General features: G+C 41.9%; 1 protein-coding gene across 2 annotated transcripts in view; it reads right to left on the bottom strand.

Annotated features, from left to right (window-relative positions):
• DIS3L2 (DIS3 like 3'-5' exoribonuclease 2) overlaps positions 1-21,630 on the bottom strand; it is a 344,024-nt gene that overhangs the window by 100,220 nt on the left and 222,174 nt on the right. For both annotated transcript variants that reach the window (XM_080669267.1, XM_080669268.1), the window contains one exon: positions 14,834-14,949. In XM_080669267.1, the coding sequence (XP_080525393.1) occupies positions 14,834-14,949 (116 nt within the window). The remainder of the gene's footprint in view (positions 1-14,833; positions 14,950-21,630) is intronic.

Genomic DNA, 21,630 nt, shown 5'->3' with positions numbered 1-21,630 from the left:
CTGGGGGGACCTTGCCGAAGGCGGTAGCTCCTACCTTGACTTTTCCCAACAAGTCTGATCACCCGGGTGTTTTACTAAGGGATCTGTTTAGTCTTTAGGCCCGACCTTGTAGAAGAATGTGCTTTCTCAAGGATGCTTACCTTGTTGATTGTATCTAGAGGTTAATTTTAGTTCAAGCTGTTATGACAATAAAAGCCAAAGGAGGCAGGCAAACAGGGCTACTTGGTGGCGATAGCCAAGTATTCCCTTAGCCCTCTTTTTTCACAGAAACGTGCATCAGAGCAACCTGTTCATCCGTCACTCAGGGTCTGCTGGTCAGCCCCAGCACATGTTCATTACAGTATTATTCACAATAGCCAAGACATGGAAACAACCCAAGTGTCCAATGATGAATGAATAGATTAAAATATGTGATATACATATATATGTGCATATATGTGTGTGTGTGTGTGTGTGTGTGTCTATATCTCAAATGAATGGCTAAAAAATGTGACACACACAAACAGAGGAATATTATTTGGCTGTTGGAAGGAAATCCTGCCATTTGTGACAACATGGATGAACTTGGAGGGCATAATGCTAAATGAAATAAGCCAGACAGAGAAATACAAGTACTGTATGGTATCATATATATGTTAAATCTTTGAAAAAAAAAATAAAGCCTATTTCATAAAAACAGAAACAGAGAGTAGAATGGTGGTTGCCAGGGGCTGGAGGTGGGGGGTTGGTGGGTAAGATGGGAATAGAGAGATGTTGGTCAAAGGTTACATACTTTTAGTTATAAGATGAATACATTCTGAGGATCTAAGGTACAGCATGGTGACTACAGTTACTGATAAGATACTGTATACTTGCCCTAACCGGTTTGGCTCAGTGGATAGAGCATCGGCCTGCGGACTCAAGGGTCCCAGGTTCGATTCCGGTCAAGGGCATGTACCATGGTTGCGGGCACATACCCAGTAGGTAGTGTGCAGGAGGCAGCTGATCAATGTTTCTCTCTCATCAATGTTTCTAACTCTCTATCCCTCTCCTTTCTTCTCTATAAAAAAATCAATAAAATATATATTTAAAAAAAAAGATACTGTATACTTGAAATTTGATGAGAGCAGATTTTTTTTTTTGAGAGATCTTAAGTGTCTTCTCACCATACACACACACAAAAAAGAGTTAATTACATGAGTTGATAAATGTCTTAATTACTTGCCTTTGGCAATCATTTCACAATGTATATGTATATGAAATAATAACACTATACACTTTAAATACATACAATTACATTTGCCAATGATTCTTCAATAAAGCTGGGGACAATAAAAAGAATCTAAGGACTGAGTATAACAGAATTTCATCCAAGTAAAATTGCTGAATCAATGCTTTAGTAATTGAAAATAACACAAGTGATCAAATCACATGTTGGAACATTAATAGATATTCCAATGAAATATCCCTGAAAGGTTCTCTTTTCTTATTCTATTTTGTTCGTCAGTGTATTTTGTTCATTGGATTCCACATATAAGTGAGATCATGTGATACCTGTCTTTCTTTGACTGGCTTATCCTGAAAGATTCTTAAATATAGGTTTCCTAGATGAACATTGTAGTCTACTAGTCACTCATTTTGCAGTGTTTTAAGCCCAAATTATTTCTTCCCTTTACTGATCTTTCTATCCCGTAACTGATACAATGGTATGCCCTCTTTAATTAAAAAATAGATCTCTTCAATTTACTTTCAAATGATGGCTATTCTAGAATATTACTTGTTTTCTCTTGAATTCCAGAGATGATTTTAATATTTCTACCCAGATTTCCTAGAGATATTTCAAACTCTCTCCCTCCTTCCTTTGAATCTATTCCTTTTCTCAGTTTTCTGGATTAATGGCAGTACCATTCATCCCACCACCCAAACTAAAAACAGAGCATCAATGGCCATTTGTTCAACACACTACATACCTACTTGATTTACAGCCAAGTACAGGTAACATGCTACCCTGTGTGAAGTAACTGGAGTGACAGGTAAGAGGAGCAACTCTGCACTAGTTGATGTAAAGTTAGCTAGTTAAGTTTCTATGTCAGCAAAGGCAAAACAAACCCCAGTGTTTTCTTATTCTGTGTGAAGTGTCTGTACTTGTACCATTTCAGTACAGTAAATAACCTTGGTATGGAAAAGTAAATTCTAGAACTCACAGCCCACACCAGTAACAACTAATTGTTCTAAAGGATGCTGTATCTTCTTAACACCTATGTACAATCTAATGACCACCTGCAAATGTCTGGTAACAGCTTTTATAAGATAGCCACTTTTGAAATTTTTTCTCATCATTACTTTTATACCATATGTTCAAATAACACTATATTTTCTTTAACTTATTTAATGAATATTAAAATGTAATCTAAATTTTTTCCTTGTATGTATCAAGTGTTTTACAAAGTAATACATTTTTACCTGCATAAACATATTGAACAAAATGGAGTAAGTTTCAGTACCATATTGTGCCAAGATTGAATTGTAAAGATTTTACATAATTTCAGCCTTTGGACTATGCTATGGACTGAATTGTGTCTCCCATCCCCAATTTCATGTTGAAGCCCTAACCCTCAATTTGACTGTATTTGGAGGTGAGGTCTTTAGGAGGTAATCAAGGTTAAATAAGGTCATAAGGGTGGGTCCCTGATCTTATAGAAAGAGATAAACTCCCCGCTACCCTGCACACACACAAAAGGCCAAGTAAGGACACTGAGCATGGACCCCCTCTGTAATGTCATTGTAAGTTCGTTGTAAATCTAAAATTATTTCAAAATAAAAGAGTTTATTAAAAAGAAAGCCACTGTTTTTATTAGTAGGTTTCCTAAGTGCCATACATTTAAATATGGAAGAAATTTATGTTGATAAATACAACCAGATCTATTCAGCTTATCTTATACTTAAAGTACTAGCTGCCTGTGAAAATAGTGTTCAGGTAACACTATAAGCCAGGAAGAGTCCTCACTAGGAACCAAGTTGGCTGACACCTTCTTCTGGGACTTCTAGCATCTGGAGCTTTGAAAAAATAAATGTGAGTTTTTTAAGTCCCCTCTTTGATATTTTGTATGACAGCCCAAGCTGAGTAAGACAGGCCAAATCGAGCTTGTTGGGGTGGATTCTTGAATTCTTCTTTGGGCTGCATTATCAGATAATTATACCAACTGTATTTGCTGCTCACCCTGCTAGTTAGGATTTCTTCTCAGTGTACAAGGCAGTATCTGATTGTGAATCACAAAACTGAGAATCTGAGGATGTAGCACAACTCCTGACTTCAAGTGTTAGTGTTTGTCAAAAGAAAGTCATTGCAACTAAATGCAATGTGGTACCCTGAACTGGACCCTGGTACAGAAAGAAGGCAATAGTGCAAAAACTGGTGAAATCCAAATACAGTATGCATTTTCGTTAATAATAATGTTCTGATGTCAGCTTTTTACTTATAGCAAATGTACATGGCACTGTGAAGATATTAACCAGATCTGTTCAGGTAACACTATATATCGGTGTTGGGGTTAAGATTGTATTTGCAAATTGTCTGAAAATCATTAACCAATAGCATTATGTCCAGGTTCATCATCGGCACAATGCAGGAAAAAAGAGAGCAAAGGCTTTGAAGCCAGACAGACTTGAGGTTTAATCCTGTACAAGTTGGGCAAGCTAGTCTAGTTCTCTGAGTCTCAGTTTCCTTATTAGGAAACAATATTGAAGGTGCCCAATAAAAGTCAGCTCCCTGGCCATCCCACAGTCTACTGGGTCTTTGGTCACATGGCTCAGCCTTCCCCCAGTCTTTGCCCTGGTGTTCCCCTCTACACCCCAATCAGAGCCACACTGACTTGCTCACTGCACACCCCTTTACCTGCCAGGCCTGCTCATTGCTCTAGCTCTTCTTCCCTCTTTCTGGAATACCTGTATGGATAATTGGCATCTGGCCAACTTTTTTTTTTTTTTTTTGAAATGTTTATTTATTTATTTATTTATTATTTTTTTTATTAAGGTATTATATGTGTACATATCTTACCACTGCCCCCCCACCCCACTCCCATACATGCCCTCACCCCCCAATGTTTTGCATCCGTTGGTTACTCTTATAATGCATGAATATAAGTCCTTCAGTTGATCTCTTATTTCCCCCACCTCTCCCTAACCTTCCCGCTGTAATTTGACAGTCTGTTTGATGCTTTACTGCCTCTGTATCTATCTTTTTGTTCATCAGTTTATAATGTTTTTCATTATCCTCAAATGAGTGAGATCATGTGGTATTTTTCTTTCATTGACTGGCTTATTTCACTTAGCATAATGTTCTCTAATTCCATCCAGGTGCCTACAAATGGTAGTAATTCCTTCTTTTTTATGGCAGCATAGTATTCCATTGTGTAGATATACCATAGTTTTCTGATCCAGTCATCTGCTGACGGGCACCTAGGCTGTTTCCACATCTTAGCTATTGTAAATTGTGCTGCTATGAACATAGGGGTGCATATATCCTTTCTGATTGGTGTTTCTGGTTTCTTAGGATATATTCCTAGGAGTGGGATTACTGGGTCAAACGGGAGTTCCATTTTCAGTTTTTTGAGGAAACTCCATACTGTTCTCCACAGTGGCTGCACCAGTCTGCATTCCCACCAGCAGTGCACGAGGGTTCCTTTTTCTCCGCATCCTCGCCAACACTTGTCGTTTGTTGATTTGTTGATGATAGCCATTCTGACAGGTGTGAGATGGTATCGCATTGTCGTTTTGATTTGCATCTCTCGGATAATTAGTGACTTTGAGCATGTTTTCATGTGTCTCTTGGCCTTCCTTCTGTCTTCTTTCGAAAAGATTCTATTTAGGTCCGTTGCCCATTTTTTATTGGATCATTTATCTTCCTTTTATTAAGTTGTATAAGCTGCCTGTAGATGTTGGAGATTAAACCTTTATCAGTGATAACATTTGCAAATATGTTCTCCCATACAGTGGGGTTTCTTGTTGTTTTGTTGATGTTTTCTTTTGCTGTGAAAAAGCTTTTTATTTTGATGTAGTCACATTTGTTTATTTTCTCTTTGGCTTCCATTGCCCTAGGGGCAGTATCAGTGAAAAAGTTCTTTTGGCATATGTCTGAGATTTTGCTGCCTGTGGATTCCTCTAGTATTTTTATGGTTTCCCGTCTTATATTTAAGTCCTGTATCCATTTTGAGTTTATTTTTGTGTATGGTGTAAGTTGGTGATCTAGTTTCATTTTTTTGCATGTATCTGCCCAATTTTTCCAACACCATTTATTGAAGAGACTGTCTTGACTCCATTGTATGCTCATGCCTCCTTTGTCAAATATTAATTGTGCATATTGGTTTGGGTCGATATCTGGATTCTCTATTCTATACCATTGATCTATATGTCTGTTCTTGTGCCAGTACCAGGCTGTTTTGAATCTGGCCAACTTTTGCACATCCTTTAAGATTCAACTCATCACCATTTCTAAAAAGATTGCACAGATTCCCCCAGGTGGAGTGTGTACTATGTTCTGTGTACTCCTCCACCCCACCCCCGTTCTTTCAAAAAGAACGAGGCAGTCCTGAACGTCTGTCACTTACTCCATCCTTCCTGCTCTTTCACAGTACTTCTGTAGCCCTTAACACACTCTTCCTAATTGCTTCTTTATGTGCCTCTCCCCTCTACTAGACCACGTAATCCTTAGGAATAAAGACCAGCTCCAGCTCCTGTTCCTGTCTCTCTATCCAGCACCAGACACACAGCAGGCACTTCTGGTTGAATGAATGAATGACTTTTGCTCGGGAAATGAATCACCTGTTTTTTTCTATGTTTACTGTTTACTGCATCACAGAAGGTTTTATGAAATACATGGCAGACTTCTACTTAAACATCTTTACAAAAGATTTTCACAGGCAGCTAGTACTTTAAGTATAAGATAAGCTGTTTTGGCTACTCTCCCCTAAAAACAATGGGCACACACAGGGGCTGCCCTAGTTATAGATAAACACTGCTTGGTCTCCTGTATCTTATACAGAAGATGACATTTTAACATTCACACTGCAGTGTGATGCCAAAGAACCTAAGTGCTCAGGAAGAAGATAAACATTAAAACTTTTCTTGTAGTATAATTATCTTTAAATTTTAAAGAGTATCCCTTTTAATAAAATTTCTTAGGGCAGAATTCAGATGGAATTCAGAGAAAAAAGTCTTTATGTCCACATAGTTTTGTAAATAAATGGTTATTTCTATGTCTTTGAAAGGAAAATGAGTAAACCACAATCACATCTGTGGTTTGGCATGTCACGCCTCTCATAAATCGGGCTTGACTTCTACTGGGGTCATTGGGAATGTGCTCTACGACATGAGGCACATGTATCAAGAACAGAGCACAGCAGGGATCCTCATGGGAGATGGGGCTGGGGAGATAGGCAGCTGCTCCTGATAAGCTGCTTTAAATACAGTCCTGTTATTTCAGGGAAGACCTGCTTGGACAACAGCACAGTGCCCCATGCACACTTATCTGCATAACATCTGCCATGGTACCTGGAGAGACTCCCAGGCAGGGGTGATACGCGCATAACATGGTGTGTAACTAGAAAGAGAAGAAAGACCAGGTCTCTGCAGGAGTTGAGAAACTGCTAGTTGTCATTAGCATCGTGCAGATGCTTATGCATCCCTGAAATTGTCTACCGTTGAATCCTGCCTTGTCCTCATTAGCTTTACTACTCAGTATGGACCACGTAGCTACTTCTTTCAAAGTTCTCAAACTTGCTCACTTTCACTGTCCCAAGTCTACAGACCCACTGTCAAGCTTATCATTGCCTTTCCTGTTTCTGCCATTCACAGATGAGTGGTGATGAAGGAAATCACTGGACCGTGTGCAGGTCCACCACTGAACCAGCCTTAGCTCCCACCCAGTGGTGGCTAGCACTCTTTCACTTTCATTGCTTAGTTACTTCCTCTGTGCCCCTCAGGCTCTATTCCAAAACTTCATTACTCTCCTCCAACCTCCTGCCCAACTGCCTTCTGCCTCATTTTCAACAGAAAACCTCAACTCTTCTTCACAGAGAAGGTGAGCACGTCAAACTCACTTGTTCCCAAGCATCCTTCCAGCTCTTTCCTTCACCAGTTTCTCCAGACTCCACCCCCTCCAACTTCACCTGAGTGCCTCAGTTCCCTGACACCTCACAAGTGTCCTCCTTGTCTAAAGCCTGGCCTCTGCCTGGGCATTTGATCCACCCCTCCCGCCAACTCTCTTCTCAATCAGCTACCTGCTCTGCTGGTGTCATATCTTTCTAATAGACCATATACAAGGCCAGTCTTAGCAACAACAGATAGCACTAACCTCCTCAGTCTAGCTCTCCCCCTCACTCTGAGCCCTCCCTTCACTTCTCAGGTAAGGTTCTCAAAATAGTTTCGCTTCCTGTTTTCATTTCCAGTTTGTTTTCATCTCAAGGCAATATGACATTTTAAAATTGCAAAAATTATATGTTCACTGTAGAAATTTTAGGTAACAACCAAAACATGAGAATGCAAAAATTCTGAGGCTTCATGCCTTAGAATAAACAATGGTAACATGTTGGTACAGAACTTTTGTCTTTTTTCAGTGCACACAAACAACTATATGTCAGGTAAAATATTACATATTATAGGTCTATGTATATTTTGAAACACAGAACGAGTGGACACTCAGACGCTCCTCTGTATTGGTCTTTATGGGTCTCTTCTCCTTCCCAGGCTCCCTCAACCCTGGTGCTCCTCTCTCTCTGGGCTTTGCTTTCTATTCTCTCTCTGCACATTCTCCCCAAGGAGCCCCTTCACCCCTGGGTGTGCATGACCACTGATACATGAGTCCCATCTATATCCCCATCTCTAGCCCTGCCTTTCCTCTCCTGGTAGCTCCAGACTCCTCTATTATACTGCCCTTTGCACACCCTGATTTGGACATTCCATACCTACTTCAACTTTGTATATAGAAGACAAAGGTCAGCATTTTCATCCCTTCTCCTATTCCTGTGTCTATATTTTATTTCTCAGTTAAGAGCAGCACCTTATCCCAGTTAAATAAGCAAGCAAACAACACACACACACACACACACACACACACACACACACACACACACACACCCCTCCCACAGACCACAACTAGGTGTTACCTCGTGATTCCTCCACTCTCCTCTTCCTGCTACAACCCACCAGTATTCAGGTCTGATAGGTCTTACCTTCTAAATCTCTCTAAAATGAGTCTTTCTGTCTCCATCTCCACTGGTAACCTTTGTCTCTCTTGGGATATTTTCCAATAGCAGTAGAGTTCTGAGTGGAAATTATTCTGGATAAGATTTCTTTATTAGTCTCCAGATTTCTACATCTTCTTACTAAATTCCACCCAATGATAACCTGCAATCCCACTTCTATTAGGGTACATTTCTTTTATCTTCCCCGATAGTTGATGAGCTAAATTCAGTAATTTGATTTTTTATTCATCCTGCTAATAAGGGAGGGCTCTGAGAAGTCTGCGAACCAGCCTGGTCATGGCCCAGGTCACGTGTGGCCCAGTGCTCTCCAGGAGCAAAAGACACAACACTGGGATCCCTCCTCTAAGGAGATAGCAAAGTCACAGTGAAAGCTGAGCTTTCCCATCTGCCTCACCCCACTCTTAGTTGTGTGAGATGGACTGCTAGATTGGGAGGGGAGGCACTTTGGAGGCAAATGTGAAACACTTCGTGCTCAGGATGTCCATTTTAGCCACAGGCTGCAGACATCTATTGCTCTACTTTTCCTGGGCTCCAGCTGGACGCCAGCACATCAGTAGACTCCCCTATGATTCTGTGGAGGGTCACTGAAAGCCTCAAGGGGTCACAACTGACGGAAAGGGCTCTGGTACTGATAACTGTAGCATCACTGTTCTTCAACCACATGATTGCTAAGGGGATTGCCCATCTTAATAAAAAAAGATCATGTCACTTCCCTGCTTGCCCTCAAAATGAAGCCCAAGCTCTTTAGCCCACCATTCCAGGCCTCTTTGTAACATCTCTTGGCACCCCCTGCAACATACACCCCAGCAATTCTAAACTATATACTGTTCCCTGAAAAATTCCATGCTTTTCCTAGCCTGGGCCTAGAATGCCCTCTCCATCCACTTTTGTCTATCTAAAATTTTTCTACTCATAATTTAAAGCCCTGCTCAAAAAAATCAATAGCTTTATAATGCCTTCTTGGCTCTTATGGAAGCACCTCTCTTACCACCAACCAGGGCAAATAAAACCTCTCTTCTCTATAGTACTTTCTCACCTTGGGAGTTCAGGTAGCCCAGTGCATTGTAATTGTTTGTTACATCCCCACCTCCTCAGACTTCCCAGGACAAGATCAGCATCTCTGCCCTTTTCATAAGCCTGGCACCTGGTACAGAGCTGGAACTTGATAAATGCTAACTGGATGAAGATTAGTAGCACCTCAGGCAGCAGGAAAGGAAAGGGGATTAAAGGGTGCTAAATCTTCTTAAGCATGTTTCAGAGTCAGGATCAAAGTTGGGTCAGGGCAGAGCTTAAAAGCTGGTCATGGATAAAAAGGGACAATGAAGATAGGATACCGACTTTCTAAGCATTCTGGACTAGAGCTTAAGAGAGCTGAGAGAATTGATCATTTAGGTAAATACACCACTGCCCAAGGAAGCTGAGTGGGGGTACCAACAAGACTATAAAATCTTATATTAGCCTCAGAGAGCAGAAACATCTGCAAAAGCCACAGCGGGTAGGCTGGCCAAGTTCAGCAACGGGTTAGCCAGGACAGCCCTGTGACCAACAGAAAGGGCCACAGAGGGGAAGAATCAATCAGTAGGCAAGGAGGAACAGGAGGTGACTAGCAGTGACAAGGGGGTTACAATAGCTGAAGGAAGCTAGCTGTTAACTGGGTTGAGCAGAACCAGGAGGGGTTATAGAGGTCTCTTCTGTCCCCCTCAGCTCAGGCCACCACTGGCTCCCAAACTTCCCTCACACCTTCAGTGCCCACTGGCTGTCTGAGCCTGAGAACGTGGTGAATTTTCTCCTCTCTGAGGACTTTGAGGTTTTAACAATGAGGTGCACTCAGCTAGCTCCCTCGCACACATAAACAACTTAAAGGACAGAGATAATTCACTTGCCAACCAACATCTCTGTTTAAAGAGTTTTCTTTTTCACATCCACACTTTCATGAATTCTGAATTTGGTCAACTCTGTGTTGCACAGTTTGACATTAACAAAACATCAACATTCTGACAACCTGCTGGGGTCAGAAAGGAACATCTTAAAACTCTTTGGACTCCACATTAAGACAGGCTTCCAATCCCAATCTTTGATCTCTATTATAAAGCAGTACCAATAAAATATCGTAGAGATTTATGGGCGAACTTTCATTTGAGCTGTTTCACACCTAAAATAACACAAGTGCTTAAGCCAATAGGCAGAAATTTTTGGTTTAGGTTTCAACTGTTTAGGTTTTCTTTTACTTTTAAAACTCAATTCACTTATTTAAAAGAATTACCTTAAATTTTACAATTACATTATATTTCTCTCTCAGAGAAGACAGTGGGAAACATTAACTGGGTAGATGGCATGTCCTTCTGAGAAGGACAGGCCTAAGTTAGGGCAAATAGTCCCTAGCCTAACAGATATCTTTTATTAAAAAAAGAAAAGAAAAAAAGGTGTTTTTTAAGGGATTTAAACGGACAATATTTAAATTTATCTTTCCTCCTGAGTAAACCCTAGTGTTAACAAGAATAACCAAATACTTATTTCTGTGAATAACGTCCCAACAAAAAGAATTTCATTTAGAAAGCAGTAAGACAGTATTTGGACCCAGATCTGTTGCCCTGCATGCTGTCCTGATCTCATAAGAATTCCCCATCAAGCTTCGATTGCAATCTGACATCAGTCACTCACAGGTCAGTTGCACTGAATGAACACAATTAGTGCCACATTCCCTCCAGGTGGGAAAATAACCGGCACTCCCGCCCCCACCACACATATTCCCTCCCCCATCTGATGGAGTTGGGACAATGATTCTGCCAAATGAGAGAGCAGAGGATTTGAGGAGGAACACAGCTCATCCAGCTTTTAAGAAGACCTTTATAGGCCAAGTAAAGTGAAAACAGCAGAAGAGTTCCTGGACACAGTCCTTTAAGAAACAAAAACGAGTAGGAGGAAAGGTCAGAGCTGTGGTTCCAAGGAATCCGGAGGCAAAGCTGCTGCTGTCCAAGGTTGTAGGCCGGCGCCACTGGCTCCTGCCAAGCTGGGGCAGTGCCGGCAGGCGGCAGGAGCCCGCAGCCATTCAGAGGCACGATGGCCCTTCCTCCACCCAGCTCCTGTTTTCAGAGCTTAGGAGCAGAGTCCCAACAATAAATTCTAGAACTGTGACAATCAGGAAATCAAAGAGAACTGAAAACATGCTTAGTTATTTAACCCAATTTTGTTTCATCATTTTCTAATTTTGAAACAAAATTCCTGGTTATAAAAAGAGAATGCAGCAGTTAGATAAGAGAAAGACACCTGCTTAGAAGAACCTCACATTGTGACAAAAATTCCTAAATATTTGAATTTGAAGAGCAGAGTTAAACTTTTCTATGTGGGGAGAACATTTCTTTTATGCACTTTTATGTGGTCTGCAAAGAGATTGCTACTTTTATTTATCTTTCCATCATAACATTATAGTTTTTGTAGATAAAAGTGATTTTGAAGTCTCATCTCCCTTCTCTAAGAGGTCCTGCATTTTTGGGCAGGGGATGTGGATGAGACATCTCCAACCTGAGGCTATAGTAAATGTAGTCCATGCATTGCTAGCACGTGGCTGGGGCACTCAAAGGTCAAATGACATTAGGATTATTGGACGTGGCAGAGGTATTTTTGGAAGTCCATCTTCCACATGTCACAGATGATGCCCACTAGGGCTGAGGTGGGGGTGAACCAATCCTGTGCACCCGAGCAGAGCTACATGAGGTCTTGGGTCTGTGGGAACCATGGGAACTTTCCATGATGGCTGTATTCAAGTAGCAGAAGTCCTGGCAGAAGTGGGCTCCACAACAAAGAAAGAGAGGCTGAGATACCCCTAACACAGTTGACGTCTCTATTTGTAGAAAGCCTTGGTTTCAGACTTGAAAAGGAAGTACAGTCATCCCTCAGTATCCATGGGGGACGGGTTTCAGGACAACCCCCACAGATACCAAAATCGGAAAATGCTCAAGTCCCTTATATTAAATGGTGTATGTAGTATATGCACAACCTTTAACTCATCTCTAGATTACTTATAATCCCTAATACAATGTAAATGCTTTGTAAATAGTTTTTATACTATATATTTGGGAATAACAAGAAAAAAAGTCTATGCATGTTTAGTACAGACGTAACCATCAAGGGCTAACTACATAGTCCATGTCAGCAACAACATAACTGTTTTTCCCCTGAATGTTTTAAATATGTAGTTGGTTGGATCCAGGGATACAAAATCAGTGGAACAGAGGGCTGACTGTATACTATAATAGTTGGGCAGCCTTAGAAGCCTTGGGCTCCAGGGTAATTATACATTTGGGATATAGGCAAAGATGGTATATCTTTGGCGATAGTGTGATTGGGAGGGGTGGGTATGGAGGTGGTGCCACAGGGCCATCTACGAGCACGGACATGAAATTGTCAGGGACAATTTTCAGAACCAGGAAGAACACTGGCTTCTAAAAAGAGGCACTACCACAGTTAGCATTGTCAGGATGATACTGATCCTTCCCTATGGCCAGGGACCAGGCATAACAAGAGCAGGTGGTCTGATTCCTAGGACCCTAGGGATGGGACATCTCTAGGATTAGCAGCACATGGATCTCTGGTGGCCTGCTCTGCCTGGTCCAGACAGCATGTCCATAAAAGGGCCACCCCATTCTGGGAAACAGCAGGAAGTGGAGGCTCAGGAGGCCAGGAATACACATTTTTCAAGCCCTGGTTTTGAAGGGGTGATAGTAAAGAGAGAAGTCAGCAATAACTAAGAGAAGGGGAATGCTGTCCTACAGACATGTCTTAATGCTTGTGCCAAGATGTCCATAAAGATCAGGGCTTTCTAGGGCCTCTTCAGAACCCTTATGTAGGTGGTTTTCTCAAACCTATAGTTTGTTACCCATTTAAATACTTCTGTCTGGGGTAGACAGCACCGTGAATTTCCCCAGAAGTGAGAGAGGTGGTAGCCAGAACCACAGTGGCCTACCAGGACATGCTGCTTTTGAGGGCAGTGCTTACAGCCTGGCTTTTCCTTTTGCCAGCTGTGTAGGCACACAGGTGTGCTGGCAGTGGGAGCTAAAAATCAGATTAGGCAGTGGAGGGAGACTGGGTTGTTGCATCCTCTCCCTAGGTGATGACATTTCAAAGTTTCCAGAATGGAGCAGGTTTGGCACCTGGGCTAGTTTCTTGTCCCTGAAAGATGGGGCCAGGTAAAAGGTTCCCAACTCCCATGTACGTGTGAGTGGGTGGGTGGTGGGTATATACCTCTCACCTTAGTGTATTCAAAGAGTAAACACCAGAAGTCATGTCCTGAGGGGATGGGAGGAGGGAAAGTTCAAGCTAGTATAGGTACTAATCTAAAACTGGACCAGGGATTTAAGCAGATGAATGGAGGAGAAAAGAACCTGGAAGAATTCATGAGCTTCAGTAAGGGGGTAGAAATAACTCACTTATGGTCTTTTATTCATCACCATCCTCAGGGCCAAGTGCAGTGCCAGGAAGACACTGGTGCCCGCTGAACACTTGTTAAAGGATAGAGTCAGTGCCTCATCAGGAATGGCAGAATCAAGACTAGGCAGATGGTATATCCTTGGCTCCCTGTGCTTTTCCATCTCTGAGAATCCAGGGTATCTTGTAAAGGGTAGGGCAGGGGCAGATGAGCTTCACCTTTTAGAACAGGAGTCAAAATACCCTGGGAGGTGTGGCTCACTTGGTTGAGTCCAGTGCAGCCGTGGGCAAACTACGGCCCACGGGCCGGATCCGGCCCGTTCGGCTGTTCTATCCGGCCCGCGGAGCCGAAAGAGCGGAGGGTTCTCTTGCTCTCCCCTCTGCTCCTTTACTTTAAATTTATATTAGTTCACACAAACACTCCATCCATGCTTTTGTTCCGGCCCTCCGGACCAGTTTAAGAACCCATTGTGGCCCTCGAGTCAAAAAGTTTGCCCACCCCTGGTCCAGTGCAAAAGGTTGCCAGTTTAAATCCCAGTCAGGGCATATGCCCGGGTTGCAGGCTCAATCCCAGTAGGGTGCCTTCCTCTCTCTCTAAAAATCAATTTTAAAAATCTTTTTAAAAAAACACAAAAAACCTTTTCTTAAAAGGCTAGTAGTAACTTTCATTCCGTTCTTCTATAGTATGACCGTTTAATAGATATTACATAAGTGAACGAGTGTGACTGTGTTACAATAAAAGTTTATAAAAATGGGGGCTGTTGTGCCTGAGTTTGCTGAGCCCTGCTTTATTGGGAATGATAGTTTGCAAGCAGTTATTTTTCCTCATTTCTTGCTAAAGCTGACTACTTGTCTGCATTACTTACGTGTCAGGGTCTGTATGAAGGCTAGAGATGAATACCTATGTCTTGCCTTCGTATCTCTTTAACTTCGTTCCTATTGAACATATAAAGGCCTAACAGGAAAACATGCAATAATAGAGGACAAGTATTTTTCCAGGGAAAACTTTTTTTTTAGACCTTATTAGATGTGAAAAAGATATTCAGACAAGGTTGCTATTCCTCAGGAATTTTTTGTTTAAAGAGAAATTTAAAAAAAATTAAAAGAAGGGAAGAAGACTAAATAGAAGCACATTTTTCAATCCAAGAAACTAGAGACTGATTTTTTACCTTCTGAACCAAATAGACACTTGTAGCTCTCTGAGCAGCCACTTGATCCAATTCGGAGCCCTCAGGGACAAAGTAACTGACGTCGGCGATGTGAACTCCCACTTCATAGGTGTTGCCTGTAAAGACACAAGAAAGTCCATCAGCCTGGTCTGGAAGGCAACAGCAATCCCTCCCGACAACTCTTCCCAAGAACGCATGTCACTCTCAGAGGCCAATGGGGGCCCTTCCAAGTCTCGATGGGCGCTCCACCTACTCCCATAACTTCACTGTTGTTACTTGATGAGATTTTTATCTCGAACAAACAACATTAACCATTTTCACAATATGTTTCCCACTTCTCTAAAAGAAATACTTTTATTGATTTCAGAGAGGAAGGGAGATGGAGAGAGAGAGATGGAAACATCAATGATGAGAGAGAATCATTGATCGGCTGCCTCTTGCATGTCCCACACTGGGAATCCGCAACCCAGGCACATGCTCTGACCAGGAATTAACTGTGACCTCCTGGTTCATAGTTCAATGCTCAACCACTGAGCCATGACAGCCGGGTGTGTTTCCCATTTCTAAATTCCTGTCTTTGACAAAACATTAGTAGACTTGCAAAAGAAGACTCATTTTAGATGATGAACAAGTCCTTTCAGGTCACTAGAAACAATTTGGTCCCCAAATCCTGCAGACTCTGCCTCTGAAAGCTCTGCTGTCCAGTCCATCTGACAACTTCCTGCTTTCAGCTCTACATCTGGCCTTTCTCCCTTAACGTAGGCAGCCTCATACCCAACCTTCCATACTGTTTCCAGTCATCTTCATAACCATGGATCTGGTGATGCCACTCCCTAGCCTGCTACTCTTGTTTTTGCATGGTCTCACCCAATCTACCACACCAGCCTTATGACCTTAACCTCCACACGCGCTATATGCAGCTATCATGGCAAATTTCTTCCCATTCCCAGAACGTGTCTTATTCCATCCCATTCAGATGCTGGCTTGGCTTGTGCTTTTTCTTACACTTGAGATAATCTCAACAGGACTTGCCTATCAAGATCCTTCTTACCTTATAAGGGCTAACTGAAGAGTGTCCCAGAACAAGAAGAGATCCTCTGCCCTGTTTCCTCCAGCTGTACTATTAAAACACCCAACCCATAACTGAAGATGCTTGTCATGACCATTCTTCAGAGGTCTCATCACTACCAGATATCACAGCATATCTGCACTGGGTTACTCCAATGTCTGTCTCTCTCCCTACAGTGTAAGCTCCGGAAAGGAAGGGCTTTGGTGTAAAGTTCACTGTTGTAGGCCCAGTGCCTAGAAGAATGCCTGACACACGGCAGACACTCAGCAATACCTGTTGAGGGAATAAATCAATAATTGGTTTGCCAGTTGCTTTTTCCCTTCTGGCAAAAGACCCTTTTTGTTTTCCTTTTAGAACTGCTCTTTCCCTTACTGGTGGAGCTGTTTTTCAACAGGCACTGCCTTCCCTATCAGTTCCACTAGAGATGGTCAGATGATTCAGGCCAATGGAATTGCATCTAAAGCTGGGCTGGAGACCAGTGAGGTTATGCATTTAAGATTTACTCTTGAAAATCCTATAAATCATCTATTAAATGTAGTATATGTAATTACACATACATACACACTTCCATATATATATGAAAATGCACAAAATGAACAGAATATGAAAAAGAGCACACATGTAAAATAAATGTGTAGAAGTATGCAGACAGAAGCATACTGATGATATGAGCACAAAAGTGAATTTGTTTAAATTTAAATATATACTTGGTGTAATTTTATTATACCTCATCCCTGTTCACAATTACTGGTTTAGGCATAGGTATATGACTCAAGTAGATCTATTCTGAGTCTGTTTTCAGAGACTGAATTTGGACTTCAGGAAAAAGTTTCTCTCTCCGAATCCAGAGACAGTAAGGTCCATTGTTAAGTCCAGAATTGCCAAGGAAATTTCTTTGTCACATAATCATGCCAATATAGTAAATAATAGGTCTAAGAAATAAAGGGAGAAATCATGATGACCTCATTTGAACTCCAGGATCCAGCTGAACTCGTAACTAGACTACCTGTGGACTTGGCAATTCATGGGTGATTCGGTCATGGCGACCTCACTGAAATAATCCTGACTGAGTCCTCCACCATGTGAGGTCACAGTGGGAAGACCACTATCTATCTATGAACTAGGAAGCAGACTCTCATAGACACTAAATGTGTTGGCACTTTGATCTTGGACTTCCCAGCCTCCAGAACTGTAAGAAATAAATGTTGTTGTTTATAAAACCCAAAAAAGAAAGAATCCTGATTGATATCCAAGTTGACTTAGAAGAGTTTGCTAACATATCACAAACGTGCTTCTCTGTTACCTGGAGAAGGTTTCACACATTTATCTGAAAATCTTATAGCTATTTATTGTCCTCCTATTCCTTCTTCACTGGGGATGATTCTTCCCTCCGTTTTTAAAATGGAAAAACATTTAAACATGGAGTAGTTAAGAGGTTCAGGGGAGGAAAAGCATTCTTCACCCAGAGACCACCCTCCTACTGGACATTCACTGTGTTTTCCTGCCCAATCCTTTAACATTAATACATTAGAAAAACCTAAGTCCACCTAAGAGATCCTGGCTGCTATGGGATAACAGACCAATTTCCCACAGAGGAGAAAGGACTGTCTGAAAAGCTGAGAGAAACCAGTGTGGCTCAAAGTTCAGCTGCCTCATTCTGAGAGCCACACAGCTGTGTTGTTGGGTCATGGGGAACAGTGAAACCTGCCCTGTGATGATCAAGGAACTCAACCCCAAGAGAATGTGGCCAACAGTCTCAGACAGCTCAACTTCCAATTTTGATATTACAATTATCTAAAGCCAACACTTGAAGAAGGTAAAACAAAGTGTCTTCTTTTGAAGTCAGAATTATAATATATTGGCCTAACAGGTAAATATTGACTAAAGGAAAAGAGAGAGGATTATTACATCATGATATAAACCATAATCTTAAATTCAGTCTGTGTGTTGTTACTACACATGAACTTTCTGTCCTTAGTCAAAATTGACAAACTGACAAAGAGTTCCATTACAGGAGGTAAAATATGAAGGAGGCCAATCAAAACATATTTGAGAGGCTTAAATTTCACTCAGAATTCCCAGCAGAACCTCTAAAACCAGTAAAGAGAAGCTCTTGTATTCTCTCCTTTGGACATTTTTAATGGAAACCCTAAGTAAATATTTTATTACATATATTTACATAATGTGAACTTGCAGAACTCTTGAGGTAGTTGTACCGTAGTTTTTATTCTATGAAAGAGAAAATATAAATCCAAAAGGTTATATAATATATGCCACCAAAACATTTAGGACAAATTTGATGTTTTAAAAAATACCGTCTTCCATATAAAAGTATTCTCTAAATTTTTTCTTTATATTAAAACATTTTCATCTCCTGGGGCTAAGGTGAGTCTTGTGAGTTCTGAAGAGCTGTGGAAGGAGAGGGAGGAAGAGTTCCCCAGGCCAGCCATGCCTGGCGAACTCTGCAGACTTAAGTGAATACAAATGCTCCTCTGAATGAACCTGAGAAGATATCAGAACTGCTTCATCTAATTAAAACACTAACAAAACCTAAAGCAGGGTCTTAAGAACCATCTTCTACACTAGCCTTTCAGTCATTCAGCTGTTCCCTGCTGTGTGCCTGTCAGGTGGCCCCTGACACAGTCTCAAGGGGGTGGAGCTCATATTTTGAAGCCACTGCTCCAATTCTGAAGAGCTTTGGTCACGAGAAAGCGCTTCCTTACACAGATCCATGATACTCAGAAATAGAGCCCTAGTTTATTTCAGCACTGGACCTCTGTAAGAGGTAATCCCTCCATTAGAGGAGCTCACAGCCTAAGGTGATTGGCAGATATACCAATGTGGTGACAATATAATGTTACTAGTGCTATGAAAGAGGACAGTTACAAAACCTTACTGCAGGGAGCAAGTTGAGCTGAAATCTGTTTTTACTTCAGTGAGAACATGTCTAGTGTTTTATAATTTATAACAATATAAATGTAATGTTGACATTGACGATCACAAAAATGATAACAAGGACAGCAGCAGTGACCATTTGGTTTAATGTCTCCTTTGTGCCAGGGTCTTCACACACATAAATGTAGCTTTGGCAATAGCCACATAAACCATATTTCACAGATGGATCATCTAAGGCTCAGAGAGGTTCCAAGTCACTTGTCCAGGTTTACCTGTCTGGTAAGTAATAAATCCTGGATTCAAAACCAGGTCAGATTTAGAGCCTTTGCTCCTTTTATTACCACCCCTCAATCCCGCCAATGTTACCATAACTTTAGGACATGATACAACCCAATTTTTCATCTCAGTGGACCACAGTTAGAAATGCCTCTCTACGTCTTCTGATTCCATAGAAGCCACAATCTTGCTATGGATTCGTAAGTCCTGTCAGGAATTTTCTCAGCCTTGTACACAGTCACATCTCTGACCCTGCAGATGCTTTTTTGGTTCCCCCTGCCAATCTCTTTGGCCACTTGTAGCAGGGCCTGATTCTAGAGTAACCACTAAGCTGTCAACTCTAGTTGTACTTAACTAAAGCCCTTGAGATCCAACAATCCCTTTCTAAACTTCTAGCTTACAGTCATCTTTAGCTGGTGGCAGGGTGACTGTCTTATTACAGGTGGGAATATCATGCTTCCCCTGCCTTGCCAAAAGTGAGACCAGGGCCTTTCAGACCTGGGTCACTTGATCTCACCTTTACCCACTGCTAAGATTGGACCATTGTGACAGAGGCTTTTCTTGACCAGTAGGACACTGCTGTAATCCAGAGTGTAGGGGAACAATGCTGTTAAGTGTATTTCACTAAAATGATTGCATTTGTCCAGGTCACTAGTGGCCTTTGTGTCACTAAATTCAAACCTTTTTAGGCCTGACTTGGCCTGATCTTCTAGTCTAGGGCATCTGAGGCTTGTGGTGATTTCTCCCTTGCTGAGACCCTCTTCCTTTGGCTATGGCCCCACTCTGGATGTCCAACACTATGGCTGCTCCTTCTCAGGCTCCTCTTCCTCTCCTATCCCTCCCATGTACATATGCCTCTAAGCTCTGCCCTGGGCCACCTTCTTTTCCCATTCTGCTCTCTCTCCCTGGACTGTCTCATCCACTCCCATGAGTTCAAGCATCATCTCTGTGCTTCCGTCTCCTCATTCTGTGCCACCAGCTTCCAGAATGACATATACAAGGGTGTACTGGGAACTGCCACTTAGCTGTTCACACACCTCCAAAAGTTCCCATGCACAGCACAACATTTTCTTTTCCTATTCTCCACCCAGGAAGTGGAATCACCTCCACTAAAGCAGCACTGCTCAAACATAGAGGAAACCTGGGCCTGCCTCCACCTGCCTCCACCAAGTACTCTGAACTCTACCTCCCAACGCCTCTTCAGACTGCCAGTCTCTCCTCTACCCACCATCCCCATCTTGGCCAGGGCCACCATCGTTTCTCTGGAGGAAAATCTAACAACCTCCTCGTGGATCTCCCTGCCATTTCTCAAACCCATTCTCCACATTGTACTCTTTCCAAAACACAGATCTCCACCACCTATGGGGTAAGCCTGCAGTCCCCACACCTGGTCCTCCCAAAGGGTGTCCAACCTATTCTTGCATGCCTCAGGCAACTTAGAAATCACTACTTCCCAGCACAGTCCACTTCTTCCTCAGATAGCAACAATAAGAAAAAAGTTCCTCCTTTGAAAAAAAGGGGACATATATAATATTTTCAACAATAAGAAATTATGTTTTAAAAATCCCCCCCTTTGAAGACAAAACACATCTCCCTAAATTTCCACTTGTTGGTGCAATTCTACCTCATTGGGCTCCCCAGAACAACGCCATCTTCTTAGAGGACAGCAACCTGGCTAAGAGAAACAGGGGCAGACCTCTTCCAGTAGGGCTGAGCTTTGTTTTTGGGGTAGCACCAGCTTTGAATATTTAGATAGCACAAGGTCTCTCCTTCAGGCTAAATACCCACATGGCATGGCTCTGAGTCACCTAATAATCCTCACCATCTACTTCAAACGTGTTTCTAATGACAGGTCTTCATTCATTCAATTAGCCACCAACAAATACTTAGTAAGCTCCTACTATGTGGCAGGTACTTTTCTAGGTTCTGGGTACATACAAGTCAACAAGATTGACAAGGTCCCTTCCCTTGTGGAGCTCACATTATAGTGGGGGAGAGAAGACAGTAAGCAGATAATTAAGTGATAAGATTACTTAACATAGTAAAAAGGACTTTAAAGTAAATAAAATTAGGGTGAGGTGATAAAAATGTCTAGGTCCATCTCAGATTTAGTTAGGAAGGTTTCTTTGAGTAAATAAATTGAGATGTATGTCTAAAAAGAACCACATCACATAATGGCATGAGGTAGGAGAATAACCAGAGCAAAGGGTCAAAGCTGGGAGCAAGCTTGGTGCATCTAAGAAATAGAAGACTGGAAAGACAGGAGAATTGGAAGCCAGGAGGCTATTGAGGTAGATGGGGCCACAATGAGAGATGTCCTGTGGGGGCAGGAAGAAGCATGTAGATTTTATTTCAAGTGCAATGGGAAACCACTGGTGAGTTTTAAGCAGCAAAGCAACATTAATTTAATATGCCACATTCACTTCTCATGCTGTCACCTCCTTCACTCTGCACACCATGATTCTACTAACGTATTTCCCACCTGTAATAAGACAGTCACCCTGCCACCATGGTTCTGCTAAGGCCATACTAAACTGAAAACTATGAGCCTGAATAA

Source organism: Plecotus auritus (genome assembly GCF_963455305.1).
Source record: "Plecotus auritus genome assembly, chromosome: 5".
Lineage (NCBI taxonomy): Eukaryota > Metazoa > Chordata > Mammalia > Chiroptera > Vespertilionidae > Plecotus > Plecotus auritus.
Note: the sequence above shows the minus strand (reverse complement) of the source record. Positions and strands in the feature narration are given on the sequence as shown.